This window comes from Coffea eugenioides, chromosome 2, assembly GCF_003713205.1.
Source record: "Coffea eugenioides isolate CCC68of chromosome 2, Ceug_1.0, whole genome shotgun sequence".
NCBI lineage: Eukaryota > Viridiplantae > Streptophyta > Magnoliopsida > Gentianales > Rubiaceae > Coffea > Coffea eugenioides.
In genome coordinates this window covers 3,432,109-3,459,635 of record NC_040036.1, presented here as the reverse complement: position 1 = coordinate 3,459,635, position 27,527 = coordinate 3,432,109, and the positions used below count along the sequence as shown (strand labels likewise).

Below are 27,527 nucleotides of genomic sequence, written 5' to 3'. Positions count from 1 at the left end.
TGAGGACATCAAGGACGGTAGCTTCGATTCTTGCAAGTCCTTGAACGTAATGATTGCAGAACAAAAACGCGTTAGCCTCCTTGCAGAATCATCATGTGTTAATGAAGCTGAGATCAATGACGATGGTGAAGAGGGCCCAGATGATAACCAAAACAAGGAAGATGATGAGCTGAGAAGAAGAGTCGAAGAATTTATCGATAAAGTTAATAGAGGTTGGAGGGCAGAACAATTAAGAATGCAAGCTTCTTGCCGTTGATGATAGTATGATACTGAACAGTGTAAATCATTAAAGTCTAGCAGCTTTAATTAGGCTAATGCGGGATAGCTCCGGTACAACCGCAGTGGAAGGATGATCAAAGTTCCTTTTTGTAACTCTTTTTTGGGAGGAAAAGGGCCTGAGGATGAAGCTGGGATAGGGATGGTACTATCTTTTGGAAGTATGAAAAAACTTCTCTCACCATACATGATATATCTCGACTATGAAAAAAAAAATGCCAAACTCTTTTTTTTCTATTTTTTTTTTGGTAGTTTGTACTCGGTGTTTTATGGCAGAACAATTTTTTTGAAAGAAGTGCATCGAGCAAAAATCGAGGATCCTCGTCTCTCTCTGGAACGTTTACTAGCTTTACTAGAGCTGGATCGTGGGTTTTGATGGAAGATTTAAAGTTAACTTAAAAATGGGTGCTCATTCACGAATCCCGGAACTTACCCGCATTGGGAGACAAAATATCTTTTCTCTTCCTGTAAATGGTCTCAAACATCAAAGAAATCTCAAGGACACATACAGCAAGAAATTTCCCAATGATTTTGGCGGAAGAAGATTTGGTACTTCTGGAAAATTTAGTTGATGGATGGAATAAACTCACTAAAAGGGAGGTCTTAGCGTCATGAATATTCAGGAACCTATCCTTATAGGCTTTTTACAGTTGGTTGGAAGAAGCAACTAAATCCTGGGGAAGTAACTCTACAAGGAGGCTCCACGTAGTTGCTTTGGTTTTAGGTTTTTTATTGGATCCATTTAGTAACTTCTAAGAAAACACGCAAACTGAGAGAGATTTTTTATTCATGCATGAGCTCTGGCATGTTCATAGAAGTCGGAGGCACCAAGAAGACATTTGCGAAATGCCATGACAAAAAATTATCTCCAAAAAAAAAAAAAACTGCATTTAAGAATGGTAAGTCATAACTCAGTTTCCTACACCTGAAATTCTACATCAACACAAGACAAAACACGATGACAAAAGCACACAATCCTACCTCACAACATCCTACCCTAGAACCTAAAAGGAGGGTAAAAGAGTCTGGTTAAACTAAGACGACTATACCCTACCCTTATGACAATAATCAGTCAGTGATTTTTAGATAGAGGTCAAAGGGAACTGATCCTAATGTTCCACAGGTGCTACAGAAACATTACATTTCGGGGAGACGTATCCTATATGATCAGCAAGAAACCTCACACTTGGATTGACTCTGGTCCTTGTACTCCGCTGCAGTTGCAGTAACAATACTTTCAGGGGCTGATATCTTTGTATTCAATGCGTTCACGGAAACCACATCATCCCCATGAAAGGAAGCTGAAGAAGTCAGACTTGGCCTTGGTGCACTGTAGGCTCCCTCTGTTCTTTCCTCGGGTAGAGGTTGCGCAGGAATAGCTGCATAAATAGCTGTCTGCTCAAATTTCTGCTTCTTCGACTTTTGCTCCAGCTGGTGGCCAGGGAGGAAGCTTCCAACAACGACCTGATAGAATCAAGGGGTTCATCAAAGTTTTCAATCATTAGCTTCATGATTACTATACAGTTAACAGTTGGTTAAGTACAGAAAGGTTCTTTTCTTCTCAATGTGATAAAGGGCACGAAGGTTGAAGACTGACATTTGCTTTTCACAACATTCCAGCGACCGTTCTACATCTATTTCACATTGCACAACCAACAAATGCTATTCCAATCTTCTAAAGCACTAAAGCTGCCTTAACTGCTATCGGCATTGATAAGAGTTGCAAAGTTTGAATGAAGTTTCAGGCAAACTTCACTATTAAATAGCAACATGCCTGGGAGGAAAAATTCAATATTTGCTAGTATTTTATTTGTGATCCTTCTGTCAGAAGCTTTGGATGGTTTTCATTGCTAAACTCATAATGTTTTATCTTTTCCAATTGGAATAATGTCGGGCATGTTATGACACTCAGCTTCATTTCCAAAAAATTTTGCTGACCTGAACAGGACCAGCTGCTAACAGCATGCCAGCAAGTCCTCCCCCAAGAACGCGACCATCGGGGCCTGCCAGAGAGACACTCATTCCACCAGATCTGCTTTTTGCTACTGCATTATCGCTAGGCATAAATGATCCTGTTAGAGAAAGTATTTCAAAGCGACCCTGCAGAAAGTTCATAACTACATCTCAGAAACAGAATAACTTGATAAAGCAATTCAAATGGATTTAAAAGCGTTTCTCTTTCTTCTTCTCTTTTGCCTTCTACTTTTTGTTCTCTCTAGTATTACATAGCATTGCTTAAAGACATTAGGAAGGAACATAAAAAAAACAGCGACGTGAGGAAACCCTTTCATATGCCCTTATATAGTGGAAAATTTATAATGCTTTGTCATCACCAAAACAGAAGGGGATTGATTTAAGTAAAACTTGAGATCTAAGTCATTAAGCCCCCTTTCAGATGAAAGAATCACACACAATTTTATGACAAGGAAACAAACAGAAGCAGACACAGAATAAGATAAAGCCATTAGAAAACTTTGGTCAGAGAAACAGGAGAATAGATTTTGCTCATTTTACCAAACTAAACAGTTGATGCATGGAGCACAATATGCTGGTGCATTCAGTGAACTACGTATGATCTTCAGCAGACATGCATGTATGCAGTATATAAAAATTAAACCATTTAGAATCAACTGGTGATTAGACAAGGTCTCACCTCATAGGTTAGAGTTCCACCAGAAGAATTAGGCTGACGAAGAGTGACATTTGAAATTGAACCATTTGCTGCTAGAACACAAATAGCTCTAGATCCTTGTTGAGAAAATGATATGATCTTCATTGTAACATCCTGAAAAAAAGATGAATGGAAAACTATAATCTCAGGTAAATTAATGGCCAATGCCAATGCATTAAAAAACATGTAAAGACCAAGATACCAGCCAAATTAGACCTAGAATCTTAAATTAACTAGTAAAGGCATACTTGAAACTATTGCTTCAAATTTTGTATTTAAAGAAAACACAATAAAGTAAAGCTCAATGAGTGCTACATTCAACTGGAGATATTTAAGTAAAACTTCATTATAAGCAAAGCAGGCAAGTGCAAAACTGACATACTCCCTTAAGTATAGCTAATGGAAAGTCGCCAAAATCTTGCTAAAAAGGCATGATAGCACAACCACAAACATATCAAACACATGTCCACCTCAAGGTAGTCCATCCCATGCAGTTAACAGCCCTAGGGCATGTATTTGCCAATATCCACAAACAAAGGTTGAACTTTCAAGAATGCCGATCCCAAGAAGTCATACTTTGTGAGCCGTTGATGAATACAAAGTAAAAAAAAAATTGTCCAGTATTTATGTGGACACTCCTTTTATATGCTTGTAGGTTGGCATACTAGCATTTAGAGATGTATGTGGGTGCAAGTGCCTTGTGAGTATGCAATTATGTGCATATTCATATTTACAAACCAGCACCTCCTCCTATTGCCTCATGTTCAGGCCATTAGCCAAAATCCAATAACCTGGAAAATAATTTGAAACTCACATTCCTAAAACTGGTGAACTTTTGCATTATTCCAATTATTTAGTACATAGAAATGTATGTGGGTGCAAGTGCCTCGTGAGTATGTAAATATGTGAATATTCATATATACAAACAAGCACCTCCTCCTATTGCCTCTTGTGTTCAGGCTATTAGCCAAAATCCAACAACCTGAAAAATAATTTGAATCTCACACTCCTAAAACTGGAGAACTTTTGCATTATTATAATTACTTAAACTGCTTTAGGTGCCAGACAATCTGGCTATTCATCTTGGACTTTTTTCTTTTGTTTTCCATTTTCTCAAGAAAAATGTACTTTACATGTCTATATATATATACATACACACATACATACATGTAACAGAATCACGAACTTTGCACTTCTCCTTTCCTTCTCCCTTCCCTCCTCTCCCCAACAAAAGACTTGCGTGTTCTAATTACTCATTCGGGAACCTTTATCATTGCCAACTGCCTTATTTTCCTCCACCACCAGCATCTTGGTGGCTCAACCAAACCAAAATGTACAGTAAAACTCAAAGACAGTGAACTGCACCAACTTGAAAAAAATAATAAGGTGGTTGGAAAACGTGTTTGTGATGTAAGAAAAGTAATATTTGGAAAAAATTGTGCACTCAAACACGCCCAATTGTTTTCTTTCTTCATTAGCATTCCTACAAGGTAAAACTAATAACGAGTTGCACATGCAACAAGATAGTCCACTGAAGTAGACCTCCATAGTATTGATTAGAAAGCAAATTGAACATGAATAATACCAAAAGAAAAAATAAATCTGCTCACAACCATAAAAAGTAAGTACCTCGCCTGCATTAACTGTGATAACATGAGGAGTAAAATTAGCACCAACAGAATAAGCCACCCGATCCCCTGTTGGAACTACAAAAATAGATGTCAAATAAGTTGATTAAACAGATACAGCTGTAAGGAAACACCAAAAGCATAAAGTGAACATCAAAAACATTCATTGAAAAGCATAAGATATGACTAAGCAACAGTAATAGTGGATCAAACAGAGTATGCCAAATAGCAAAGAGCTTAGTGACTGCACTGATTACACTGAATCACTATGCACATCATATTATGACATTATCTTCTTTTCATGTATGGCTTGCAATATTGTCTCTTTCTAGATGCATTTAGAAGTGACAACTTTGCATAGTTAGTATGCACAATATGTCTCTCTCAATACAAAGACATAAGTTTGTGGAACTACTAACTCTTCCAGAGTTAGGGAAACAGAATGCCCTACAATGAATTTAACCAATGTACAAGGTCACACATCTTTCCTGAAACTAAATTAAGTTTTAAAGTTCATCTTTTCTGCTGAGAATAAAATAAAAAAGATGCTACTTTCGACTAATATGAATTTAAAGCAGAAAAAGTCAAACAGTCTTTAAAACTTTAAAATATCACATGCCAGCATGGAATACTGTGCAAATTGTATGCTGCGTATAATATGATAACTCTTATAGTCTAATTGTGAAATTACTGTGAAATGAACCATTCGAGATCCTCCAAATTTAAGTTGCATTCAGGTAAGGTCATAGTTGTCTCTCAGAGAAGTTCATCCCTGTGCACTATTAACTCATGGTTAAACATGCACACTTGGTAAAATCATGAAGCAGAAGTAAAGCATTTTATCAATATAGATTTAGTTGGTGGGATTAAGTAAAGTTCCTGCCAAATTTTTCTCATCTGAGATACTGGATATTAGAAAAAGTGAGCCTTTGCATCAGATCCACACATGTTACATCAGTCTTTAATCATTAATTTCCCAAGTTATTTATTCTTATTTTGCCTTTTAAATACCTCTTGCAATGATTGGGTCAAGACAGACCTTGGGTCTGGTCACATCAATTCTAAATGAACCACTAACAGATTAAATGGACAACTCTTTTGTGCTTACGGCATCTATCTCATCTTCTTGGTAAAACTGATACAAGTTTGGACGCAGAAGATCCCCCCACATAAATAGGGGTTGCATTTGTTGTATTCCAGATATTTACTACCAAGAATTGCAGATCTAGAAGATAATTGCAGATAAGGGTCCCAGTTCCACATTGAATATTTACAGATACCATTAAAGTTGACCGCTAAGAAAAAGCAATGCATGGAGTTATTGACTAGAGCAAAAACAAAACCAGTAGATCTATTTTCCAGACATACATAACTGACCATAAACAAAATAACAAAATCCCAGACCACTCAAATCTAATTACAGCAAGAGATTATGATCAATGCAACAGTAAAAAAACATAAATAAAAGGAACTCGATTAACCAAGAGTATCAAGAATTCAAAGCCCTTGGAAAGAATAATCATTACCAGGACTTTCAAACTCCAACTTATGTTTCTTTTTGTAAGAGTCAATTGGCCGGCCTCTACTCTGTTTCCAAGCTGAATAATCTCCTGTAAGCGGAATAGAAGCTGATATCGGCATCGGTGACAATGCCATGGTCACCGAACCATCTGGTCCGTACTTCCTCGGTCTCCCTCTCTTCTTTTTCCCTTCTGTGGCCGGTGTTGCAACACTAACTGGTGTAGCTTCTGTAGTTGACACAGCTGATCCACTGAACTGACTTGGGTTTTCCACACTTGGCTCTACCCTGAAGCTCTCTGAAGTTTCATCACCCTTCACTGGCACCCCCACAGAACTATTCATTCCTTCTTTTTCCTCCATTCATAGAAACCAAAACTCAAAACTTCAAAAACCCTTAAACCCTCGGACTTTAGGTACCAAAACTGTAAAACCCCTAATTTTCAAGATCAAACCTTTATAAGCTCACAGAGTAAGTACAACTGAAATGATCACCATTCAACACAGAATCTCAAAAAAAAAATCTCAACTTTTCTGATAAACAGTAGACAAAATCAGGAACCCAAAAAAGCTTTAGCAAAACCCACTCTAGCAAATCGGTAAATTTTGAAATAGTAGTACCAGCTTTGAATATTCAAAGATCATCTGACTGCAAAAGGTTTCTGCAGTAGAAATCTATCCACTGTACTACTCTGAGCTAGTGCTTCATTTCTGCCAATGCAGACTGAGCTCCAAAGAATGAAACTTTTTTTATTTTTTCAGTACATGAAAAAAATAATAACTTTGCTAAGTCACAGAATTTCTTGAGGAGCTGTGAAATTAGGGTTTTGTAGGAAAAAAGTAAAGAAGGAAAAAATAAAGTTGGAAAAAATGAAATTAAAAATAAATGGAATTTAATAAAAAATTTTGGATTATTATAAGTAAGTAATACTTAAACTGCAAAATTCAAAGTATTAATTTTGGTTAAGTAAAAGGTTTCAAGTCCGTCTTGGAAATTTAATACATCGGGTTTAAATAATCTGGCAAAGTTAAAAGAATTGGAATATAAAAATAAGAAATTTTGGGAAAAAGAAAATTCCATTTATTTTTAAATGGCAGTTTAATTATTAAAAGCTGTAAAGTTAACGTTGGAGCCATGTCAATTTTTCCAACCTCTGACCTGTTCTTTGTCTTTTTAGGTGAATTAAAGTTGACCGCATGAAAGAGATGCCCTTTGTTTTTCAAAAGAATTACTGTTAATGCCACTTTGAGCAATGCACAATTTTCATTAAGGGATGATTTCACTGAGCTCCCTTTAGGTTTTAATATTACACTTACCTCCCTTAATGATAGACAATGACTATAATGACCTTCGTAATTTTTTAAAAGACAAGCCATTAATTAAAAAAAAATGTAACAGCAAAAAGGAAAATGAAAAAAGGAAACTAATTCTTCTAAACCAAACAATATATTGTGGTCAAACTGTTTCAACCATGACCATTAAATTATAACCAGTGTGTTTGGACAGCCAATTATTTGGCCAAATATATTTGCTGACATCACCATTACAATTTCCAATACACCTTTTTATCTTTCCAATTACTTTTTTATCTCACATACATCACATCATAAAAAGTGCTACATTAAAAAATATTTCAAATAACTTACAATCCAAACACACTCAACTTTCTATCATTCAAATATAATAATCACGGTAGATATCTTCTTCTTTATCATCAGCCTGTTATCACCATCCATACCACCTTTCTCAAAATATCTCTTGAATTCCTGATCTCCTAATTGTTAATCTAAAACTTGTAACTCTTTTTTATTTTACCATCCTAGTCATTACAGCGTTGGTAATTCTATCCGTAAATTGAAATAGAATGAAAATGTAAAATTTTCACATAGAAAACCCATTAAAAGTCTTTTCCTCACTAATCTTATTGTCATGCAACTACTGTTGATGATGATGGAAGCAATCATTACTGTCAATAACCCAATTGTTCATATCATTTAGCACAAAAAAGTTACTAAATTACGAAAAAGTATAATTTGATAGATTGTATTAAAATTACTGCTCTAAACTTGCACTTTGTTCATGTTTTGCATGGTTTCTTTTAATAGACATCAAACCTATTTTTAATAAAATTATGTCAATTAAAAGAAAAAATGTGGACTAATTTAGTATGACTACTCCAACTATTGAGAGTAGAGGTTGGAAGAATTTTGGTAACTGAGGGTTTGACCATTTGAGTGGAGAAAAGGTAAGAATTGTAAATTTTACGACTAAAAGTTTGGTAGGCAATATATGAAAGAAATCCATAGAGAAGTAAAGATTGTGAAGGTAAAAATTACGATCGTGGATTTTGCCATCTAAGACAAAAAGTTTGTTCTGAAGAAGAAGAAATGATAAGAGTTTGAAAGTTTGGATAGATGTAGAAAATCATAAGAATAAAAAATATTAAGATATTGACTAAATAATAAAACTCATAATTTTGGTAGTGTACAAGTGTATTTTTTACTTTTAAAAAATTTTAATAATTATTCATATTAAGGAAATTTAGATTAGGGTAATTTTGGGCATTCATATACTTTTTTGGTCTTACATCATTAAGGTGAAACCCAAACCTATATTCTAGATGAGGTATGTGTAATTTTCAGAACGTGAGGGGAGCTGTCTGAAATTACTAGAAACCTCGGGGGAGGAGGTTTCTGAAATATATCCCTTTCATTAAATGAGAGGATTGAGTAATGACGACACGTGCCGTTAAGCAACCGGATATAAAGAAAACAGGGTAAATGCTGTCAACCTGCTCCCTGACTTTGTCTCAAGGAGTTTTTGAAGTTTCCTTTTCCAACCTCAACGAAATTACAACAGAGGAAGTAAACAAACAGGGACGAAAACACACACAAATCCAAGGGCTTTATGCCTGCAATCTGCAATTTCTTGGCAGCTTTTAAAAGTGTTGACTTGTTTCTGGTGTCCACGTTCTTTTTCAAGCTATAGTAGGTTCTAAAGCAACAAAAACTTTTCCCTTTTAAAGGCTGGCCAAATCCCAGGTAGCCCTTTTCAAAAACAGAGCGACCGAAAATGGAGCACAAACAGAAACCAGTTAAAGTTCAGGAACGCTAGAGAGCATAAAGCGATGAAGTTGATGACGACGTCCAACTATGGGTAATGTTCTAGCGGCTACAACTGATATTCCCGTGGAAATCTGTCTACTTCAAAGGCAGCAATTGAAATTTGGTTTGAGGTAGAGCCAAGAACATTTTTGACATCCTATAGTCCACGAATAGCCAGGTATTCGTGGACTATATGTACATTTTAGAAAGCCAATATAATTGACTTCTAATTGAACTATTATCAAGATATGAAATGAATACAAGAAGGAAAAAATCGTAAGAAGAGCACCAAACAATTAGTAAAATTCATCTTGATCTTCCTGTACCGGTCCTCCTCCTCAAACTAGTATAGTAGTCTTTACAGATGAATTTGGTAGCACAAATCCAGCTCTTCGCTCCTCAAATGAGTATTCAATCTCTTCAGGAATATCGTCAACTGGCTTTGAATTGGAAGGAGGGGCTGCAAAAAGAGCTGGAGTTACAGCCGTTTGCATTGGAACTGATACAGTTGCAGGCGTAGCGGGTACAGGTATCGTCTTAGCTTTTGGAGTCCTGTTCTCTTCCTCCACGGCAGAAATGATCTTAGATGGAGTAGTAAACGATGCGTTGTTACTTGATAGCGTTTTCTGCAACATGTCATTATGTTTCCTGCTCAGATCTTCCAAAATGTTTGTTGCATTGGACTTTGATGAATCCGTTGAAGATATGGGTGAGAAGGGCTTTCGCACCATGGGGGACTCTCCAAAGGAACTCTTTTTGACTGGAAGACCGGCAATGTCAAGCCCTCTCCTTCCTGATATGTTAAAAGCGAAGAAGAATTAAAAACATCTAGCTCTTCATATCTCCAGTTCACTAGTAAATTACAGCAAGACACTAGCAGAAACAATTCGTGACCCCTGTCACAACTCAAAAAGGATGGATACCCTCCAATTCTGAAATTCTCACCTCTAACTATAAGAGAAAAACGATTTCGAGTGAATGATGGAAATGACTCAAAAGAAAGTTACCAGCTGATAATGATGCAATTCCATCGTCCTTGAGTAGATTTGAATGATCATTCTGATGCAAGCGTTCAATTTTCTTAGCCTGACGTGTATTAGGAGTAGCTCTTGTTGGGTGAAGCAAATCTGCCTTTGGAGTTTGCAGCATTGTTCCTCCTAGGGAGAGTCTTCGATTACTTGCACCACCACCGCATGACAGTCTAGAACCTTTCTTCCCGCTTTGGCATTTCATTGGGCTAGGTTTCGAACCATAAAGTGCCTCCTGCTCTGTAATTAACTGTCCCTGAAGTTTCTTCTGGTCCTGAAATTTAGTGCGGACACTTGGTATTAATTTCGCCAAGGAGCATGAAAATTGACTGGAACAAAAGCGCAGTAGTTAAAGCCCATACCCTCTGTCTTTTGCGCTCTAGCTCTTTCTCTTGGCGTAGAATAGTATATTCTTCAAGCATAGAAAGAAGACGAATCTACAGACAACACAACATTTCATTTCACAAATATAATTGCTAAGAAAAATAATGCTCAACAACAATTAAGGAAGAGGGAAAAAAAATACTCAAAATTCACTTTCGTGGGAAAGCACATACGCCATCATAAGAGAATTCAGTCCCTCTCTCATTTTCCCATGCTGTGATTTTTGAAGCCAATGCCTCCACCATTGCTGTCAGAGCATGGTCAATAAACACTTGAATTAGTGTTGAAATCAGACCTTTAGTTCAACACCTAAGACACTGTTAAGATACTTATATATTGATTCCTCAAAAAAATGGCAAAGATAATATATTTTATCTAATTTGAATTGATACATGACTGACAAAAAAGGCTGCATCATATGAAATATCATGCAGCGGATTCCTGGAATCGACCAATTAGGAAATATGCAAAAATGCATTCATCAGCACCTGGAAGTTTATTAACCAAGGCACGGGCTTTCTCAGCACGCTTGAGTGTAAGATGAGCGCCTCTTCCAGCATTGTAACGATTATCATCCTGAGCAGGAATTTGACAATTGGAAAGTATGAAAACTAAAATTAAACTAACACGTCATTTTAGCAATAGATCAACAGATGATAAATCAAAACCAACCCTGTTATATTCCTCAAGCCAGCACTCTTCCTCGCATGCGGCCATCCATTTCTCCACCTTTTCAAGTATTTCTTTACGGCAGAAAGCTTCCTCTTTTATATTAGATATCTGAAGCTCTATTTGTTCAAGTACGCTTGAAGCATCAACAGCACCTAGATTAGAAACAAAAACCACCAGTCATATCAATCAATCTCAGTGCAAAAGCACCATTTTGTATGCACTCCATGTTAAAATTTCAGTACCAGATTCAATCGCTTCAATTGCAACGTCTAGTGAACTATCTGATTCTGGAATTATATGTGTTTTCCTACAGATGTCCTCTAGCTCAAACCTCTTTTTCAGAACAAGCTCCTTCATTTTGCTTGCTTTAAGTTCTTCCAGTCTTGAAACTTCCGCCTCAACCTGAATAGTAAAGAACTTGAATAACACTCTGAACTACACAGCTGCTAGCAAAATTGACCAATGTTAACTCACATATTTGATGAAGTCAACAGAGAGCATGTTAGGTTCAGTTGTTTCATCTTCTGAAGCAGCTATATTAGCAGTTACACTCTGAAATATTTGTTGCTCTTCTAAAGGTGTATCCATCAAATTCCACAGCTCCAGCAGTGATGTGGCAAGGTCTTGTAACTGCCACAACAGAAAGGTCAACGAAATTTTGAAAAATGAATTATCAAAAGAATGACTTTGAGGTTAGTATTGAAGTCCATGTACTGATGTACCCTCTGCATCCTCTGTATTTTAATCTCTCGTAATCTTTGAATAGCTGCAGCTAGCTGCTCAATGGTATCATTACTAATATTTTTTGTTCCTTCAGACTCTCCTAAACTTGGATGAACCTCATCAACAGTCTCTTTGAAATCCATACCAAGCACCAAGCACAATGAGTTTAAAGTGTTGAGGCGGTCCAGTACTTTCTTTAGACGTTCACTCTGCAGCCAACAAGACAGCGAAGCAAGTCAGAGGCAATTCTGAACATAATGCATATGAAGTGTTAAAACATGGTTCTGCTTCAGAGAAAGGTTACCTTTTCCATTTGAAGTGCCTGCAGCTCTGTTTGCAATTCTTCAAGCTTTCGCAAAGACAAATCAGTTTCATCCAACACAGTGTTGGCAGGAGGATACCCAGTTGACCTGTAAATCTCACACTTAATCTTCTGTATCTGCTCTAAAATTTCAAGGAACTGATTCTTCCTCTCACATTTCCTTTTCCGCATTTCATCCAATTGTGGGAGAATGGCTCTAAGTTCTGCCTTCAAGCTTCCAGGATTTTGATCAGACTGAATAATAAAGACATGCCTTCGTCATGGTTTTCCAGGATTTTGTTAATCTAAAGGACATTTCACACATACAAATAAAATTTAACTTGAACGTCATCATCTTATGTAGTTCGGAAATGTAACTGGATTGTCGTGATTGATGGTGCTTGTCCAACAGCTGTGGTTGTCTGGATGTCAACTTCTCTAAAAAAATAAGTCTTACAAAAAACTACGGATCTGTTTTTGCTATATATTCTAATGGTATATCAGGAGTAAAGAACGCATTCAGTTATTACAATATATATCCATCAAGGCTAAGGTCTAAGGAAGCACTGGATTGAGTTTACTTGTCATTGATCGTAGAACTCTAACCTGCCTAATATGCACAGGTCTCTCTCCCATAGCAGAGCAGATAGCTGCAAGCTCAGCTTCAGAATCAGCAATTGCCTGCCTTAGCTGAGCTCTGCACTTGTTTGCCTGGTCCACTTTTCTCCTGTACACCTCTAGACATTCTCGTTCAAGCTCCAGCAGCATTTTGTCCCTTTCAGTATCAGACTCTCCAACTTCATCCCATATTATCTGATTGTGCCATCAAAGAAAGGCTTCAGGATAGCAACCTGAATAATTTACTTGGACAAAGAGACCCGGAGAAAAAGGCAAGAACGAATTTTTTTTAAAACAAGAAAGGAAAAAACCTGCAGTTCATATAGTAGAGTTCCGCAGGTAGTTTCCAGCTGCACAAGTGGATCAGCGGGTACTATCGACATATTGGATGACTATACCTAGTAACAACAAATTTAATGGGGGGTTACAGTGCAGTCCCACATTGACTGCAGAAATCATTCAAGATGGATCAAATCTAGCAAAGCAAATAGTTAAGAAGAGTTTAAAAAAATAAAAATTCAAAATCCGCAAAAAGTTGTTCCCTGAATTAGAAAATATGATCAATTGTTCAAACATAATCAGAAGGCATACGCATTTAACATGCAAGCATTGTCTGCCAAGAGTAAAACATTAGAACCGGATCAAGATCTCAACCAATAGCATTCATTAGAATTTTTAAATTTTTTCCCCATGCCATACAACTGCAAGTTAAGCAATTAATCGAAATCAGGGTTTTTTTTTTCTTTTCTTGCTTTCCAAATAAACCACTCCCACCAAAAAAAACCGCTAATTAGTCAAGTGACTTTTTCTAGAAGTATCAAGCTTACTCTACCAAGGCCAGTTACTTTTTTCCCAATTAAGCGACACTTTATAAACTTAAGCGGAGAAAAAAAAAAAAAAAGAAGCCCATCGCAATTGTCGTAGTAGCACAACAGAGGATGAAAATCACCTATCAAATTACCAAGCACAGGAACTCCAAAAAACCAAAAATTACTCTGCAAAAGGTTACCAAAAAAAATTATACATATCTGTACTAGACTTCAACTAGAGCCAGCAAACAAAACGTATAAAATTGTAAAGAAGATGAAAACAAGCAGGAGAACGCACCTTAACAACTGAATTCTGGCCAGATCAGAGAAAGAAAGTGATTGTGACTTTGAAATTGATGGTGAGTAGTAAACAGGGGGTTTTTTGAAATGAGATGAGAAGAATGAAGCTAGAAGGCGGAGCCAGAGAAGAGAGAGAATAGCCGTTAAAAATCGACCGTTGACAATGGGCGTCCGAGGGTTGTATTATTAGTGGGGATTGGGCTTTGGCTTCATGCGACAGTGGAAGATTTTAAATTTCAAACGTGGGAAAGAGAGAGAGACGGCTGCTGTTATTATTCAGTTTGAGTTAACTCTTCTCCGCTCTCGGAGAGTCGGGGCCGCAGGTACCAAACAAACATGCGACGCGGTTTATTTAACTCTTTTAAGTTTTAACTTTAGGAGACTGTCCTTCCTTTTTCTTTTCCTTGCCAGTCAATAGAGAGTGAACTGTAGTGCCTCGTTACTTTTTTTTTTTTTTTTACCCTTTTTGGACACCCTAACTCATTTGTGAATTTCTTTTTACTGGAATATGGTAATCATTTGGCATGATTTGAGAAACTACAAAAAAAAAAATTAGAAATTTAAGTAAATAGTAAAATAGATGTATCAGCATATGGTGAATTTATGAATAATTGGTGATCTTTTTTTTTTCTCTCTATATCTTTTTTTTTTTGCCTGATGTGGGGGTAGATTTCAAGCTCATTTGTAAATTTTCTTTCACTGAGACATGGCAAGTTATATTTAAAGATTTGGATAATTTAGAGTGCATTTAACAAATTTGAAATTTAAAATTTAAAATTTGAATCCGTTGAATTATTGATTTGTTAAGTTTTGAAATCATAACATTTGAATGTAGTATTTATTAAATGACAAATGAATAGTTTATCACTTATTTTTTAGAATAAGTTTTGACTAAACAGTTTAGAATCACTTAGGGTATATTTGATAAAATTGAAATCTGAAATCTGAAATCTAAATCCATTAAATTATTGAATTGTTAAACATTAAATCTAATACATTCGAATACATATCATATTCAGTGATAAGTGAATAGCTTATTACTTAATTTTGGGAATAAGTTTTATCTAGAAAATTCAGTACTACTTAATTAATTTAGATGTTCAATTTTTTGTTATCAAACGACTTTAATATGTTAAGATTTGAATTTATTAAAATTAAGTGCTAAACTGAATTATCAACTAGGATTTAATTAATTAAGACATTCTATTTTTTTGTTATCAAATATGTATGAATATGTTAAAATTTGAATCCATTAAATTTCATTGTTGATTTAGCTATCACGTCTGGATTGCTATTTTTATGAGTTTTTGTAAAAAATGTATTTTAGCGATTTAATATATATGAGGCAAAAAGATGATTAAAAAATGTATTTACAAAAAATATAAAAAAAAATTTCTAACGTGTTCTGCATTTGTCATGCTAGAATGGCAATTTAATTTTTTTTGCACTTGGCATTGACATCTCCCTTTCCAATTTTTAAATTGTTGTTGTGCCGAAATAAATGGCAAGTTCCTGTACTGATTGTCACATGCATTCCTCTCTCTTTAGCCTTTTTCCTATTTTGAAACTTTTCCCCCTTTTCATACTCTTTCTAAGATTGAAGTCGTCCAGTCTTCCAACTTCTTCCTCATAAGTGTGTTTGGATAGGAGATTATTTGAATAAATTTATTTTAAATAATATTACAGTACCTTTTTATGATATGATGTATGCGAATTAATAATATAATTAAAAAATATATTTATCATGTAAGTCAAATAATATGTGAAAGAAATCCATATCCATACAGAAGAGTAACGTATACTAAGTTATTCATACTTGACCAGCTCATTGTACGTTTTAACGTTGTACCATTGTCAATGTGACTTTAAACCTTATCGTTACACAATTGATACAGCCGAACAGGAGAGAGAGGGGGGTGGCCCGGTAGACGGGATTCTCTGTCCACTTTCCTGTCCAATGTAAAACTAAAAAAAGAAGAAAAAAGAAGAAGCCAAACAGTCTTTCTTTTTTACGTGCCACATCAACAGATATAATAAGTAGAATTACGTAATTTTGCATTGGACGGGAAAGTTGACAGAAAATATTAGATAGAAGATCTTCTCTGGTCTGCCCCCGGGGGATCTGTATCCTAATTCCTGAACTATTGTCTAAATTATGGCAGTTTAATAATTCCTCTGGGTTAATGGCAGTGCAATTTGGAATCGGCAAGAACCATTACGTCCGCCCTCAAAGCTCTCTTTTTATGATTTCGAATAAAATTTCATTCCAGGTATCAACTGGACCTGGCATGCACCAATGCAAGCAATCCTGTGGCGGCGGCCTCCCATCCGGTCCTCTTTTTGTGATTTTGTTGGGGTCAGTGCTTCTATATGGACCTGGATGCCCATCATGCCGATACTCAAAAGCTTCGGTAATGTCCATGAGTTTCAACTTTGATTTGTTGGTCTTCTTCTTGACTGCGCGGCTGAACCCCGTGACCTGTTTCTGATGCATTACGTTGGTGAATTCATTTTCAACCAATTCACCATCCTTGAGAGGCCTTACTTTTCCTGTGCAGGATCCCCCTGTATTCCAGTTTCCTCCTCCATAATGATCAGGCGAAAAGGTACGCACGATTGTTAGACCAGTGTAATCTGGATGCCTTGCCATGGCAGTTAGAGCCGTTTCAACTGATACACCGAAAGCTTCTATGTTGTTAATTTTCATTGTCTTAGACTTGTCTGGCCACCACAATTGTCCTCCAACTATCTCATCCTGCAAGATATAGACCGACTGCTTTGCAAACCAGTGACCAGAGGAGAGGACGATTACGTCGTAATCGGTGATGAATTCCATGAAGCTTTCATCAGGAGCATCAAGCTGCAGCTTGGCCACTCCGGCTGGAGCAAAATCGAATGGCTCGGATGTTTGATTCACAAGCCAGGCGGACCATAACCGAATTATCGTTGTAGATGTTGACGCAAAATAAAAACGCTGCATTCTTCTGTTTCCTCGATTTTTTGGAACCTCAACCTGAAAAAACCACAGTTCATTCCAAGAGAAAAATGGTTTGATACATAAGAGGATGGCTGGAGATGACAAGCCAACTACTCCATATCCATATAAGGCTCTAGAAATTTACGGCCACTGCTACCCCTGTATGAAGTGAATCAACTGTCCATCCCTCTCTTCCCTTCCCTATTCATTCCCAACAATTCAAGGATCCGATCATATATGTGAAGTGGACGCTGCAAGTTGTCGTGAATGTAGTAGTTGTTGCTGTTGTGTATTTTTTTTTTTTCAGATGCATTATTTAGTTTCGCCAACAATACCATTCATTTCCCAGGTTTGGGGATCCAAAACCTAAGAACCTGTTCAATGAATTCATTGCTAAGAAGGACCCAAAAAAAAAAGGCCGAGAATGAAATCATTGAGATGCATCTCTCATCATTTCAGAGTAATTGATTTACTACATTTTTACATTGGAAGTGACCTTTAATTCTCTTGGTGGGATGCTATTGCTCCAGTAACTCATTTAAGGAGGTTCCAAGACCTATTACCGTGGAGTCAAAACAGAAAGCATTTGACTGACTTGCCTGCCAAAGAATACAGAGCATTGACTCCATTTGATTTCGAGCGATTGAATCTCCAATAAAAGCTATGGTTTTTCCCTTCATTAGATCAAGGAATCTCCTGGCATCAAATCGAGGCAGGTCACACTCAGTCGGTTTCCAGCGCCAATGCTCATATTCCTTGTCAGGTCTTCCATTTCCCTGGCAATTTTGTGTCTGCGTCAGGACAGGACAAGAATCATTTTTGTACAAAGGTCCGCCTGAATCATAAACCCATTTTCCATGGTATAAATTACATCCTGCAAAATAACTAAAATAAGGCAAATAAACAAAATGAATTTTAAGAAAGTCAGAACAAAGAAGTATACACTGTTTAACATCTTTATTTGAATGGTAATCCTCAGCTTTTAACAGAATTATGGGCTGCAGATCAAGAAACGATAGGATGTGGAGTCGCAAGAAAAAGAAAATCAAATTAAATGCCTTTAATTATAATGAAAATAAAAAGTAAGATGAAGTTGCACCTGAATCGACTGACCTACCCGGACTTGAATTGGTGAACATGGGAGGTGAAGGATTCACATCCTTTAAACTGGAACCAAGTGATGGAAGTCGAGTTGATATTTTTGAATCCATCTGCAGGTTGGAGGTGTTGGAAAGATTTGATGAAAGAGATAGAGCAATTTGAACACCATCTCCGCCGGTTGAGAAAGATGAATCTTCAATCCCCTTCTCCTGTTGTGCCGCATGGGATTGCTTTAGTTGAGCCGTTGCATCCCTCGATCCAAAACCTGCAGGAGGCTCTGCCAAATCTTTTCCAACTTCTTGCTGCTGCCTTGAATCAATCAATTCGTTCTTATCTCCAGACAGAGTAGGCTGGTTCTTGATAAGATCATTACCCCTGTTGTCCTGCGAAATTGATTTCGCTTTTCTTGAATCACCAAATCCGCCATCTGATTCTTGAAAATCATCCCCATCTCTCGTGCTCCTAAGGATACTGCTGCTGACATAACCGCGACGGCTAAAATCCACGACAATTTCATCAGAAGCAGTCCCAATTAAGTTGACAATTCCTCCAGACCTGAATGGTTCTGATATTAAAGATGATGAAGCAAGAATCAAGAAAATGGCTAGGCCTCCGAGTGAAGCTACGATAGATAAAAGAGTCTTTGGGTAGGCCATTGCCGCCGTCTTTTTACGTGAACCTGAAGCCATGGATTCCCAAACTCTAAACTTCAACAAACTTGCCTGCAATCCGTACAAACTCAGGGCTTCCGTTCACCAATCACCATTCGCACGTCTCCACGCAAGAGCATTCCCAGATATTCTCAACTTACAAATATTTATCAGGAATAACACTCATCAATTTAAAAGAAAGGGGGGGGGGTGGGGTGGGGTTGCCCATTTCATGCTAATCTTTTAAGTACAGCATCAGGAGTTGCTGCTTCAACACTCTCTTGTGTCTTGACTCCTCAAGTACAGAAGCTGCACAAAAGGGAGGGAAAGTGCACTGAAGATTGGCCAATAGAGTAGATCCAGATGAGTTATTTCCCTTCTACGAAATGACTTTTCGGGACTTAAAAGATTTGACCTCAAATTTTGCGTTTTCCAGACAGGCAGCCGCCATTTGTGCGGAAATGTAAAATATTTTATACTGGATCGAGAGTACCTAGTATACTAGTTTATAGTTTGAAGCATGTGAAATCGTTAATGATTTGAGGAATCGTGTTCTGTCGATCAAACTCGGGGGAACTAAAACTTTATCCACTCGTATTTCTTCAGACGCGATATCTTAAATTATACTACTCGAATTGTTATTAGATTTTTGAATTTCGGCTTGATTTTTATTAAGACTCTTAATCGTGGCTGCTCGAATAACTGCAGGAACTCTTCACTTAGTTAGTTTACAATAATATGATTTCCTATAAGAATCAAACGTTGAAATAACAAAACAACAGTTGTTGTAGCTGAGCTCAGGCTGACGCCCAACTTTGACCATAGGACTATGTACGCCACTTCTTAACGGAGCAGCTGTAGCCGTTATTTTTAAAATTCATTAGGACCCATACATAAAGAAGGGAAAATTGCCAATTTAGTCCTTAAACTTTTTTCTAGAGTCGATTTAATCCCTAACTTTTATTTTTGACCAATTTAATACATAAACTTATTTTCGGATCCAATTAAGTTCCTTTGCGGCGGCGTCACCACCAAAAAGCAATTGAATTTCTAATTTAACAGTTAAATAAGGGTATTTCGGAAACTTCAGGTATGAATTGTAATTAAACTCAGTACATTAAAAAAATCAATAGTATTTTAGGTATTTTTAAAACTTTTTAAACGTGTTTTTAAAATTTTTAATTAACTTCTTAACCATTCCCCTATCTCACCTCTCCTTGCCACTGCTGCCGCCACCACCACCGCCTCTCCTCCCTTCCTCTCTTCTCTCTGTCGACAACTTTCCTCAGTCACTCCCTTTCCCATTAACCCACACCATTCCCCTTTCCTCTACACCCTTACCCTTCACTAACCCTTCTGCAACCTCCCCACAACCCCTTCACCAGTATTCCTCTCCCAACCCTTTCTTCCCTCTCTCTTTCCCCACACCCTGTTTCCCTATCTAGTGAAATCTAATCGAATCTGCGACCAAATCTGACTTTTTTATATGTTCTCGTGTAAGAGTTACTCAAGAATATTTACCTCACATCATCCATTCCAACAATTGAAAAGGCATTCAACAAATTCAAAATGCATTCCAACAACTGATAGATAGCTCCTTTCTACTAGGTACCAATTCCATTGGGTCTTACAATAGCACAAGCAATTTGCTTTGAAATGCATTTGACAAATTCGAAACATCTTCAGCAAATTTGTAGAAAAACTAAGATGATTTTCAAAAGTTGTTAAACTATTAATATGAAAGCAGAGGGTGGACATCAGCAAAAGGGCGGACTGATGATTATGACAGTGCACCAATTGTAGCTAACAAATGTTGCAGCAACGATTGCGCAAATGGCTGGGACTTCTTTTCTCTATCAGCCATAATGGTAGCAAATATGATAAAATTTGCATAATTATGCTATTTTTACTTGAGCCATAACGCATTTATAGGTTTCCTCTTCAACTTTCTCAATTATAATGTAAACTCAAAGGTTGGCAAAAGAGGGTAGGGAAAGAGAGATGGAAGAAGAAATGTGGGAGAAGAAAGAGGTGGGTGGCTGGTGATGGACGTTGGTAGTGGAGATAGGGATAATCCAAAGTTTCCAAAATACCCTTATTTAATTGCTAAATTAGAAGTCAAATTGCTTTTAGGTGGTGGCGCCGTTGTAGAAGGTCTTAATTGGATCCGAAAATAAGTTTAGGTATTAAATTGGTCAAAAATAAAAGTTAGGGACTAAATCGACTCTAGAAAAAAGTTTAGGGACGAAATTGGCCATTTTTCCCATAAAGAATTACGTGCAAAACTTTTATTTGATGGACGCTTTATTTTTTATATTTTCTAGTGTGATTTTCCTGGTGAAATAGTTTCAGGTTAGTATTTCTGTGCGGGAAGCCACTTCTTACTTCTCAATTCAGTTAGTTTGGGTTCTAATAGCTGTTCGAGTTTTTACCAAACTTTCCTTTCTAATGCCTATAACATATATAATAATCAGATGTCATGTTCTATTTGTGCCCATAAATGCAAGTTGCAATTGAAATACTCCCTTTGCACTATTTTTATAGTCCTAGTTTTTTTTGCACATAGTTTAAGAAAAAATAGTTAATTTTGTTGGAAAAATAAATTTAGATTTCTATTTTCCTAAAATACCATTACATTAAATAAAGTTGGCTTTTCATTTATCAATATGTTTTGGAAAATCTAAATGCAATAAATGGGGTAGGCTATATTCAATACTAACAATCTATATTAAATAAGATAGTTTATAGTAATAACAACTTACATTAAATAAGGGTATTTTAGAGAAATTAAAAGACAACTACATTCTTTAATTGGAAAGTAGACTACAATTTGGGACAGACGAAAAAAATATAGGACTATCAAAGTGGAACGGAGGGAGTATGATAATTCCTGATATAACGCATTTCAAGAGATAATTCCTAATACAATACAACTGGCTTGTTTAGATTGCATTTTTCTGGATTTCTTGTAGAAAAATTACTATAACGATTTGATAAATGTAAGATAAAAAAGTGATTGGAAAATGTGTTCACTGAAAACGTAGTAAGAAAAATTGTTGTCCAAACAAGGTTATATCAGGTTTAGGTTGTCCACACTAAATGCGTTCTTGAATAATCCTTTGATCACCCTTGAGTTTGCAAGAAAAACATTTTAGTGTGTATTTTTTGGAATTTATTGCTGTGAACTTGACAAACAAAATTAGTTTATGGAAAAAACTCTTAATCCAAGTGGAGAACGTGTTTTGATAGAAAAGTGTTTGGGATAATTGTTTGAAAAAAATTATAACATTTTTTAATGCGATATATGTGAAATAAAAATAGAATTAAAATATAAAAAGGCTGTTGAAAAATATATTTATAATGCAGTCAAATAAATTTTTTGCAAATAATAACTTATCCAAACAAACATTTAACTTTTGCTTTTTGCATAGGATGAGACTTGTCTTAGCACGAGTTGGTTACCTATACTTATTCCATTTTTGTTTGTTCCATTTTGATTATCACGATAATAAATCGGTTAATACTATATATATTGACAATGTATATACTAACACATCTGGATGCATGTTATGTGTATAAAAAAATAAAGTTTAAATTTAAATTGGTATTAGTTGACATGCATCTAAAGGTGCTAGTGTATATGTGTACATACTATTAGTAAATATAATATTAATTACAGTAAATAAGCTTATTTATTCTAACCTGTTTAAATTTTTTTTTTTGGGGAAAAGACGTACCCAAGTATTTTGCAATTAATTGGTTTTTAACCAAGTTTGTATGATACTAGTTTTTTAATAACTTTTGCTACAGGAACCCCAAAAACTTATCAAAGTTTTTAACCTACACACTTTAAAATATTCAAAACACAAAAAAAAAATTCCTTTCCATTTTTCTTCTTCTTCCTTCCCCACCCCAACCCACCACCACCTCCGTTGCCGGCCACCTCCTTTGGCGCCGGTTTCGGCGCCGATCACCTCTTCCGGTGCCAATCTTTTTTTTTTTCCTTTCTCTCTCTCCCCCCCTTCCTCCCCCTTTGCCCGATTTTGATCCTCTCTCTTTTTTTTTCTCCCTCTTCCCCACTTCTCCCCCACCACCCTTCCCCTTCCCCTTCCCCTTTGGCCGATCTGGTCGCGAGACCAGATCGCACAGAGGAAGGGTGAGGGTGGCGGGGGAAGGGGAGTAAAAGGGGAGAAAGAAAATTGCAAAAAATAAAAATAAAAATTTGAGGTGCCGGTCTTATTTTGCAGAGACGGGCGAGGGAAGGGGGATGGGAAGAGGGGAGGAGAGGGGTGACGGGGGAGGGAGAAGAGGGGTGGCAGGGGAAGGGCAAGGGGAGAGGGAGAAGAGGGGTGACGGGCAGAGGGGTGGAAATGGGTGGCGGGGGAAGCAGAGGGGGGTGGTGGGCAAAGGGCGGTGCTGGGGAAAGAGGAATGGGTGGCGGGGGAGGGAGAAGAGGGGGATGGCGGGCAGAGGGGAGGAAATGGGTGGCGGGGGAAGGAAAGGGGAGAGGGAGAAGAGGGGTGGCAGGGAAGGGAGAAGGAGGAGTGGCGGCAGGAGAGGGGTAGAAAAAAAGGGAAAAAAAATTGCAGAAAGTTGCTGCTTCATTGGCAATTTCGGCAGAGGGAACAGGGGAGGGGGAAGGGGAAGGGAGAAGAAGCGGGAAGGGAGGAAGGAAAAGAAAAAGGAAAGAAAGAAAAAAAAGAAAAAAGAAAAAAGAAAAAAAAAGAAAGAAAAGGAAAAGGAAAAAAAGTTTTTTCATCTCACAAGTTTTTCTACAACTTCTACGGTGATCTACATAAAATTTTATACAAACACTCAAAAAAACTCACCTTTCAAACGGTGTTTTAAGCTTGACTACTGATATCTACTTACCAGCTATTTTCGGCTTAATTGGTTTGAAATTCCTCAAACCGAACCAACTAGAAAGATTCAACTGCCGTGTATCAACCAATTTTGTTTACCAGTATAAAAAACGGGGAAAAAAACTAATCTGGTTCGGCCCCCCCATTGGTTAACCATTTAACCCGACCCATTTGGAAGGTACTGCGTGCGAGAAAGACGCCCTGGAATTGTCGTTCAAAAGTACTGGAAAAGAACTGGGGTTTAGTTCCTTGTTGAACGTTCGATGGCGGCCAATACACTCTCAGTGATACTTCCAATCTCATATCCAACTTCACTATCTCTCCAGAAACCCACGGACCATTCCTTGGCTTTCAATCGGGATTGTAAGTTTATTCCTTTTCTTGGCGAAAAACTTTCCATTCGCTCGTCAAATTTAAGTCTTGTCGCCTCAAAACGACGCAGTTCAACTGCGGCAACGGCCTCCTTTAGTCTTCCCATCTCGTAAGCCTCCAATATCACTACTCTTGTTATTTCCATTCACTTTTAAATTTTCATGTGGAAGTTTGGATATTGATTTCCTTTTTTTATTTTGGTCAAATTGGCAGCAAGGAAAAAAGGGATTCCTCTGAAAAATTACCCAGGTATACCTTTTTCCTTGATTCTATCCTTTATTTTTCGTTTTTTTTGGGGTTGTAAATTGTGTGCTTAAGTTGTTGAATGACGATGGCGTAGATGGTCTGCGAGGGCAATAAAGTCATTTGCTATGGGGGAGTTGGAAGCTAGGAAGCTCAAGTATCCGAATACTGGGACAGAAGCTTTACTAATGGGAATCTTGGTTGAAGGTTAGCGAATGCTTTTTCACCCTCATTCTTTTTGCTTATTAGCATCTAGAATTTTCACCCTGCACGAAATATGCCTTGAATGTGGTGTTGTCTATGCTCAATAAAAGCTTTTTCCGAGTTCTGGGGATAATGCAATTTTTAATTCCTGCATTATGGACTGTTCAGAGCTTCCAGTTGAACAGAAAAAAGACTATAACTTCCTATTCCTTGTACGAAGATTCTTGGAAGGTCTTTACATGATTATGGATGTTCAACGAGCCTTCTTCTAGTGCTTTCCATATGTGTGTTATTGCAGGAACGAGTTTGGCTGCCAAGTTCTTGAGGGAAAATGGCATCACACTTTTTAAGGTGCGAGAAGAAACTGTAAAGTTACTCGGTAAATCTGACATGTACTTTTTCAGTCCAGAGCATCCTCCCGTGACTGAACCTGCTCAAAGGGCTCTTGATTGGGCTATTGAGGAGAAACTGAAGTCTGGTATTTCTTTGTCTTCTCTTGGAAATCAGTGTTTTTAAAGTATAAAACGTTCACTTGCTATCAACTTCACTCATAAATTTAAGATTCTCTTGTTCGTTTCACGTGTTGCCATTTGAATCTTCGTGGATTGAGCAACTTATTGTTGGTGGAAATAATTTAGTTTTGTACTTTGAGGAGAATACAATGCTTCTCCAATCTGATGACTAGTGGCTTCCTGGAAATGGCTATTTAGACAAATTAATAGTTATTCAAGTAGTGGAGACCTTTGACTGAATTAAGAGATGAGAAATGTGGTGGAATTTCCAATTGGCACTCAGCAAGTCTCTAGAGCAGTAGGAACTAGAAATGAGATATCATGCTTCCCTCTGGTCGTAGGTTATGCATGCCTATTTTCTTTCTCTTGGAAAAGCTATAATGTTCTAGTCAGAAGTAAGCCATGATCAGGTACTGTTGGCAAAAAAGACAACAGGGCGGAAGTTAATCACCAGTTTTAATCGCAAGAAAAGGTGATAAGGATGTTTGCAAAGAGATATAAGAAGTTTACTATGTTTGGATTTATGTGCATTTTGTGGGACCCTAGCCTAATGACTCAGGCCCAATCTTTTATCCTGAGCATTATTTTTGGATTTGGTAGTGTAATGCTTCAGTTTTTTTTTTAAATATAATTTTTAAGAAGTTAGGTTGGCTAGAGGTAACTTTTGTAATATTTGTTATGGATGTTGTCATACATATAGTGTTTTATTCACCTTAATCCTTTTTTGGTTGAGTGATTTTTTTTTTCTATCTGTTAGAATGACTTCCACAAGTATGGCACATCTCAGGACCTTGGAAATCTAAATGCTGCTGTAACTTTGTAATCTTTTACCCAAGTTATGGAACTTTGAGAAGGATGGAAAGCTTTAGAATTGATTATTTATTTGAAGGAATTATGTGAAAATGTTAGGTTACTTTTGGGATTAGGATCAAGTGATCAATTGTTGATGGTTAGATGCTGGATTTAACTTTCTGATTCAACATGAACTCCAGTTTCTGTGCAATCAAGAGTAATATGTTTGTTGCCTATTGGAAAATATACCTGTGCTGCTGAGTTATGTCAGCTTAGCTTCAGGAAGATGTTGAAAAACATTGAGGTAAAGTTAAGCTAAGAATTGGGGAATAAAATTAGGGAAGGAGTGAAAGCAAACGCATAGTGTTCCAGATATTAGAGTAATGAATTCATTATTATACTACATTTTATGAGATAAATTATGTCAATCAAATTTCTTGATCGCGGTACGCTGCATTCTTTAACACTTAGTGAACTTCTAAGTTCCTGGCTGGTATAAAAAATGTGAGCCTGTTGTACTCAAAGGCTGCTTAGTTGCAATACAACACCAAGGATTGCTGTTTTTGCGAGTTGAATCAGGCTTCTTGTTTGGAACCGAGAATCTTGTAACCCCTGTTCTGTTAAGATATTGCTTGCTGTGATGGGATACTAGTTTATAATTCGATTAAAATGCAGGTGAAAGTGGGGAAGTAACGACTACGCATTTACTTCTTGGTATATGGGCACAAAAGGAGTCAGCAGGACATCAAATATTGGCTGCACAGGGCTTTGATGATGAGAAAGCTAAAGAGCTGGCAAAGAATGTAGGTTGTGTGTTAGAGTTCTTGTTCAGTTAATTTTCTCATTATGACCATTCAAATTTGTGTTTTTCAGATGGACAAGGATATAATTTTGAGCTTCAAATAGATCGCTGAAAAGGTTCAGAAAGTGCCTGTTTGTTTGCGTGGTTGTGATCAACTTCTGAGAGGAGAAAGCTTCTAGTAATGGACTTCTGAGACTCTCTGTCGGAAGTTATCCTTTTTACAGTGGCCTGACTGGCTGTGTTCAGTAACACACTTATTATATCCAGGGTCCGAGCATACCGATGTCTCATCAACAGACGTCCGAATATTACACAAGTTATGTCATAGTGAAGTTACCTCTGATCTGTACTAAGAAACAACAACACAAGTTATTTATGGAAGAGTTTGATGTCATGCTGAATATCTACTGGGATATCACTGTGGAAGTCAGGTCAATGATTTGTCGAATTGAGAATCTTCTTGATTTGGATTCGTTGTTGGTTAGTCCATTAGCGCATGGTGTGAGTTTTTTTGGTCTCAGCTACTTGCTAGAGAAAATCAGATTGTGAAATGCGGTAGTTTTTGGCGGCATATCAAAAGTATTTGCACTTTTTGTACTTGCTCAAGTATTAATCTTTTCCCGTTTTTGTTTATTGTTTGATTGTTGATTATTGATTTAGCAGATGCAACGAAAATTTGCGCTAAATGTTATGGCATGGTTGGTACAGGCGTACAGTCGTAAGATAAAAGCGTTTGAATTTTTATTTTTTTGGAACTTTTTTATAGAAAAATGTTATTTTTTTTTTAAATGTGTTCTAGGGATTTAATGTATATGAGATAAAACGATTATTGGGAAATATATTCACAAAAAATATTGGCGATGGATAATTATTGTTTATCTTCCTGTAATTTGGTATTTTAACATATAACCCTCATATAATTTAAAAATATATTAAAAATATTTAAATAACCTTCTCATAAAAGATACGAAGGTTTTAT

General features: G+C 36.9%; 4 protein-coding genes across 6 annotated transcripts; 1 reads left to right on the top strand and 3 right to left on the bottom strand.

Annotated features, from left to right (window-relative positions):
- Positions 1 to 1,144: 1,144 nt before the first annotated feature.
- On the bottom strand, positions 1,145 to 6,889 carry LOC113762111 (AT-hook motif nuclear-localized protein 6-like). Of its 2 annotated transcripts, none has more exons than XM_027305390.1 (5): positions 6,102 to 6,889; positions 4,577 to 4,653; positions 2,930 to 3,061; positions 2,215 to 2,376; positions 1,145 to 1,740 (listed from the first exon to the last, which is right to left on the bottom strand). In XM_027305390.1, the coding sequence occupies exons 1-5, from the start codon at positions 6,454 to 6,456 to the stop codon at positions 1,444 to 1,446; spliced, it is 1,023 nt and encodes a 340-aa protein (XP_027161191.1). In that variant the 5' UTR covers positions 6,457 to 6,889; the 3' UTR covers positions 1,145 to 1,443. The 2 variants fall into 2 exon arrangements, with proteins under 2 accessions (XP_027161191.1, XP_027161192.1); XM_027305391.1 differs by having other exon boundaries at positions 4,577 to 4,644.
- A 2,388-nt stretch (positions 6,890 to 9,277) lies between these two features.
- LOC113764123 (65-kDa microtubule-associated protein 3) lies at positions 9,278 to 14,202 on the bottom strand. 2 transcript variants are annotated; one of them, XM_027308187.1, is made up of 14 exons: positions 14,032 to 14,202; positions 13,874 to 13,919; positions 13,236 to 13,322; positions 12,913 to 13,119; positions 12,310 to 12,561; positions 12,005 to 12,214; positions 11,757 to 11,912; positions 11,525 to 11,684; positions 11,283 to 11,434; positions 11,099 to 11,186; positions 10,784 to 10,857; positions 10,589 to 10,663; positions 10,206 to 10,500; positions 9,278 to 9,991 (listed from the first exon to the last, which is right to left on the bottom strand). In XM_027308187.1, the coding sequence occupies exons 3-14, from the start codon at positions 13,305 to 13,307 to the stop codon at positions 9,537 to 9,539; spliced, it is 2,196 nt and encodes a 731-aa protein (XP_027163988.1). In that variant the 5' UTR covers positions 13,308 to 13,322; positions 13,874 to 13,919; positions 14,032 to 14,202; the 3' UTR covers positions 9,278 to 9,536. The 2 variants fall into 2 exon arrangements, with proteins under 2 accessions (XP_027163988.1, XP_027163987.1); XM_027308186.1 differs by lacking the exon at positions 13,874 to 13,919.
- Positions 14,203 to 16,260: 2,058 nt separating this feature from the next.
- Positions 16,261 to 18,800, bottom strand: LOC113763188 (protein YLS7). Its single transcript, XM_027306931.1, has 3 exons — positions 18,128 to 18,800; positions 17,610 to 17,884; positions 16,261 to 17,046 (listed from the first exon to the last, which is right to left on the bottom strand). The coding sequence occupies exons 1-3, from the start codon at positions 18,798 to 18,800 to the stop codon at positions 16,261 to 16,263; spliced, it is 1,734 nt and encodes a 577-aa protein (XP_027162732.1).
- A 4,963-nt stretch (positions 18,801 to 23,763) lies between these two features.
- On the top strand, positions 23,764 to 27,183 carry LOC113761689 (ATP-dependent Clp protease ATP-binding subunit CLPT1, chloroplastic-like). Its single transcript, XM_027304784.1, has 6 exons — positions 23,764 to 24,104; positions 24,209 to 24,244; positions 24,336 to 24,445; positions 24,741 to 24,920; positions 26,422 to 26,549; positions 26,620 to 27,183. Exons 1-6 carry the CDS (start codon positions 23,887 to 23,889, stop codon positions 26,650 to 26,652), a joined length of 705 nt encoding a protein of 234 aa, XP_027160585.1. The 5' UTR covers positions 23,764 to 23,886; the 3' UTR covers positions 26,653 to 27,183.
- The last annotated feature ends 344 nt before the right edge of the window (positions 27,184 to 27,527 follow it).

Bases quoted from the DNA above. Each gene is read 5' to 3' on its own strand.
- LOC113762111 (XM_027305390.1), bottom strand. From the start codon at position 6,456: ATGGAGGAAAAAGAAGGAATGAATAGTTCTGTGGGGGTGCCAGTGAAG. The intron at 4,654-6,101 runs GTAATGATTATT...CTATTTTTGTAG, and splicing joins GTTGGAGTTTGAAAGTCCTG to TTCCAACAGGGGATCGGGTG. The intron at 3,062-4,576 runs GTACTTACTTTT...TCTTTTTTTCAG, and splicing joins TCACAGTTAATGCAGGCGAG to GATGTTACAATGAAGATCAT.
- LOC113764123 (XM_027308187.1), bottom strand. From the start codon at position 13,307: ATGTCGATAGTACCCGCTGATCCACTTGTGCAGCTGGAAACTACCTGC. The intron at 12,562-12,912 runs GTTAGAGTTCTA...TTTATTATTCAG, and splicing joins GACCTGTGCATATTAGGCAG to TCTGATCAAAATCCTGGAAG. The intron at 12,215-12,309 runs GTAACCTTTCTC...TGTTGGCTGCAG, and splicing joins AGGCACTTCAAATGGAAAAG to AGTGAACGTCTAAAGAAAGT.
- LOC113763188 (XM_027306931.1), bottom strand. From the start codon at position 18,800: ATGGCTTCAGGTTCACGTAAAAAGACGGCGGCAATGGCCTACCCAAAG. The intron at 17,885-18,127 runs GTAGGTCAGTCG...GTTATTTTGCAG, and splicing joins GTTCACCAATTCAAGTCCGG to GATGTAATTTATACCATGGA. The intron at 17,047-17,609 runs GCAAGTCAGTCA...TGGTTTTTTCAG, and splicing joins TGCTCTGTATTCTTTGGCAG to GTTGAGGTTCCAAAAAATCG.
- LOC113761689 (XM_027304784.1), top strand. From the start codon at position 23,887: ATGGCGGCCAATACACTCTCAGTGATACTTCCAATCTCATATCCAACT. The intron at 24,446-24,740 runs GTTAGCGAATGC...GTGTTATTGCAG, and splicing joins AATGGGAATCTTGGTTGAAG to GAACGAGTTTGGCTGCCAAG. The intron at 26,550-26,619 runs GTAGGTTGTGTG...TGTGTTTTTCAG, and splicing joins CTAAAGAGCTGGCAAAGAAT to ATGGACAAGGATATAATTTT.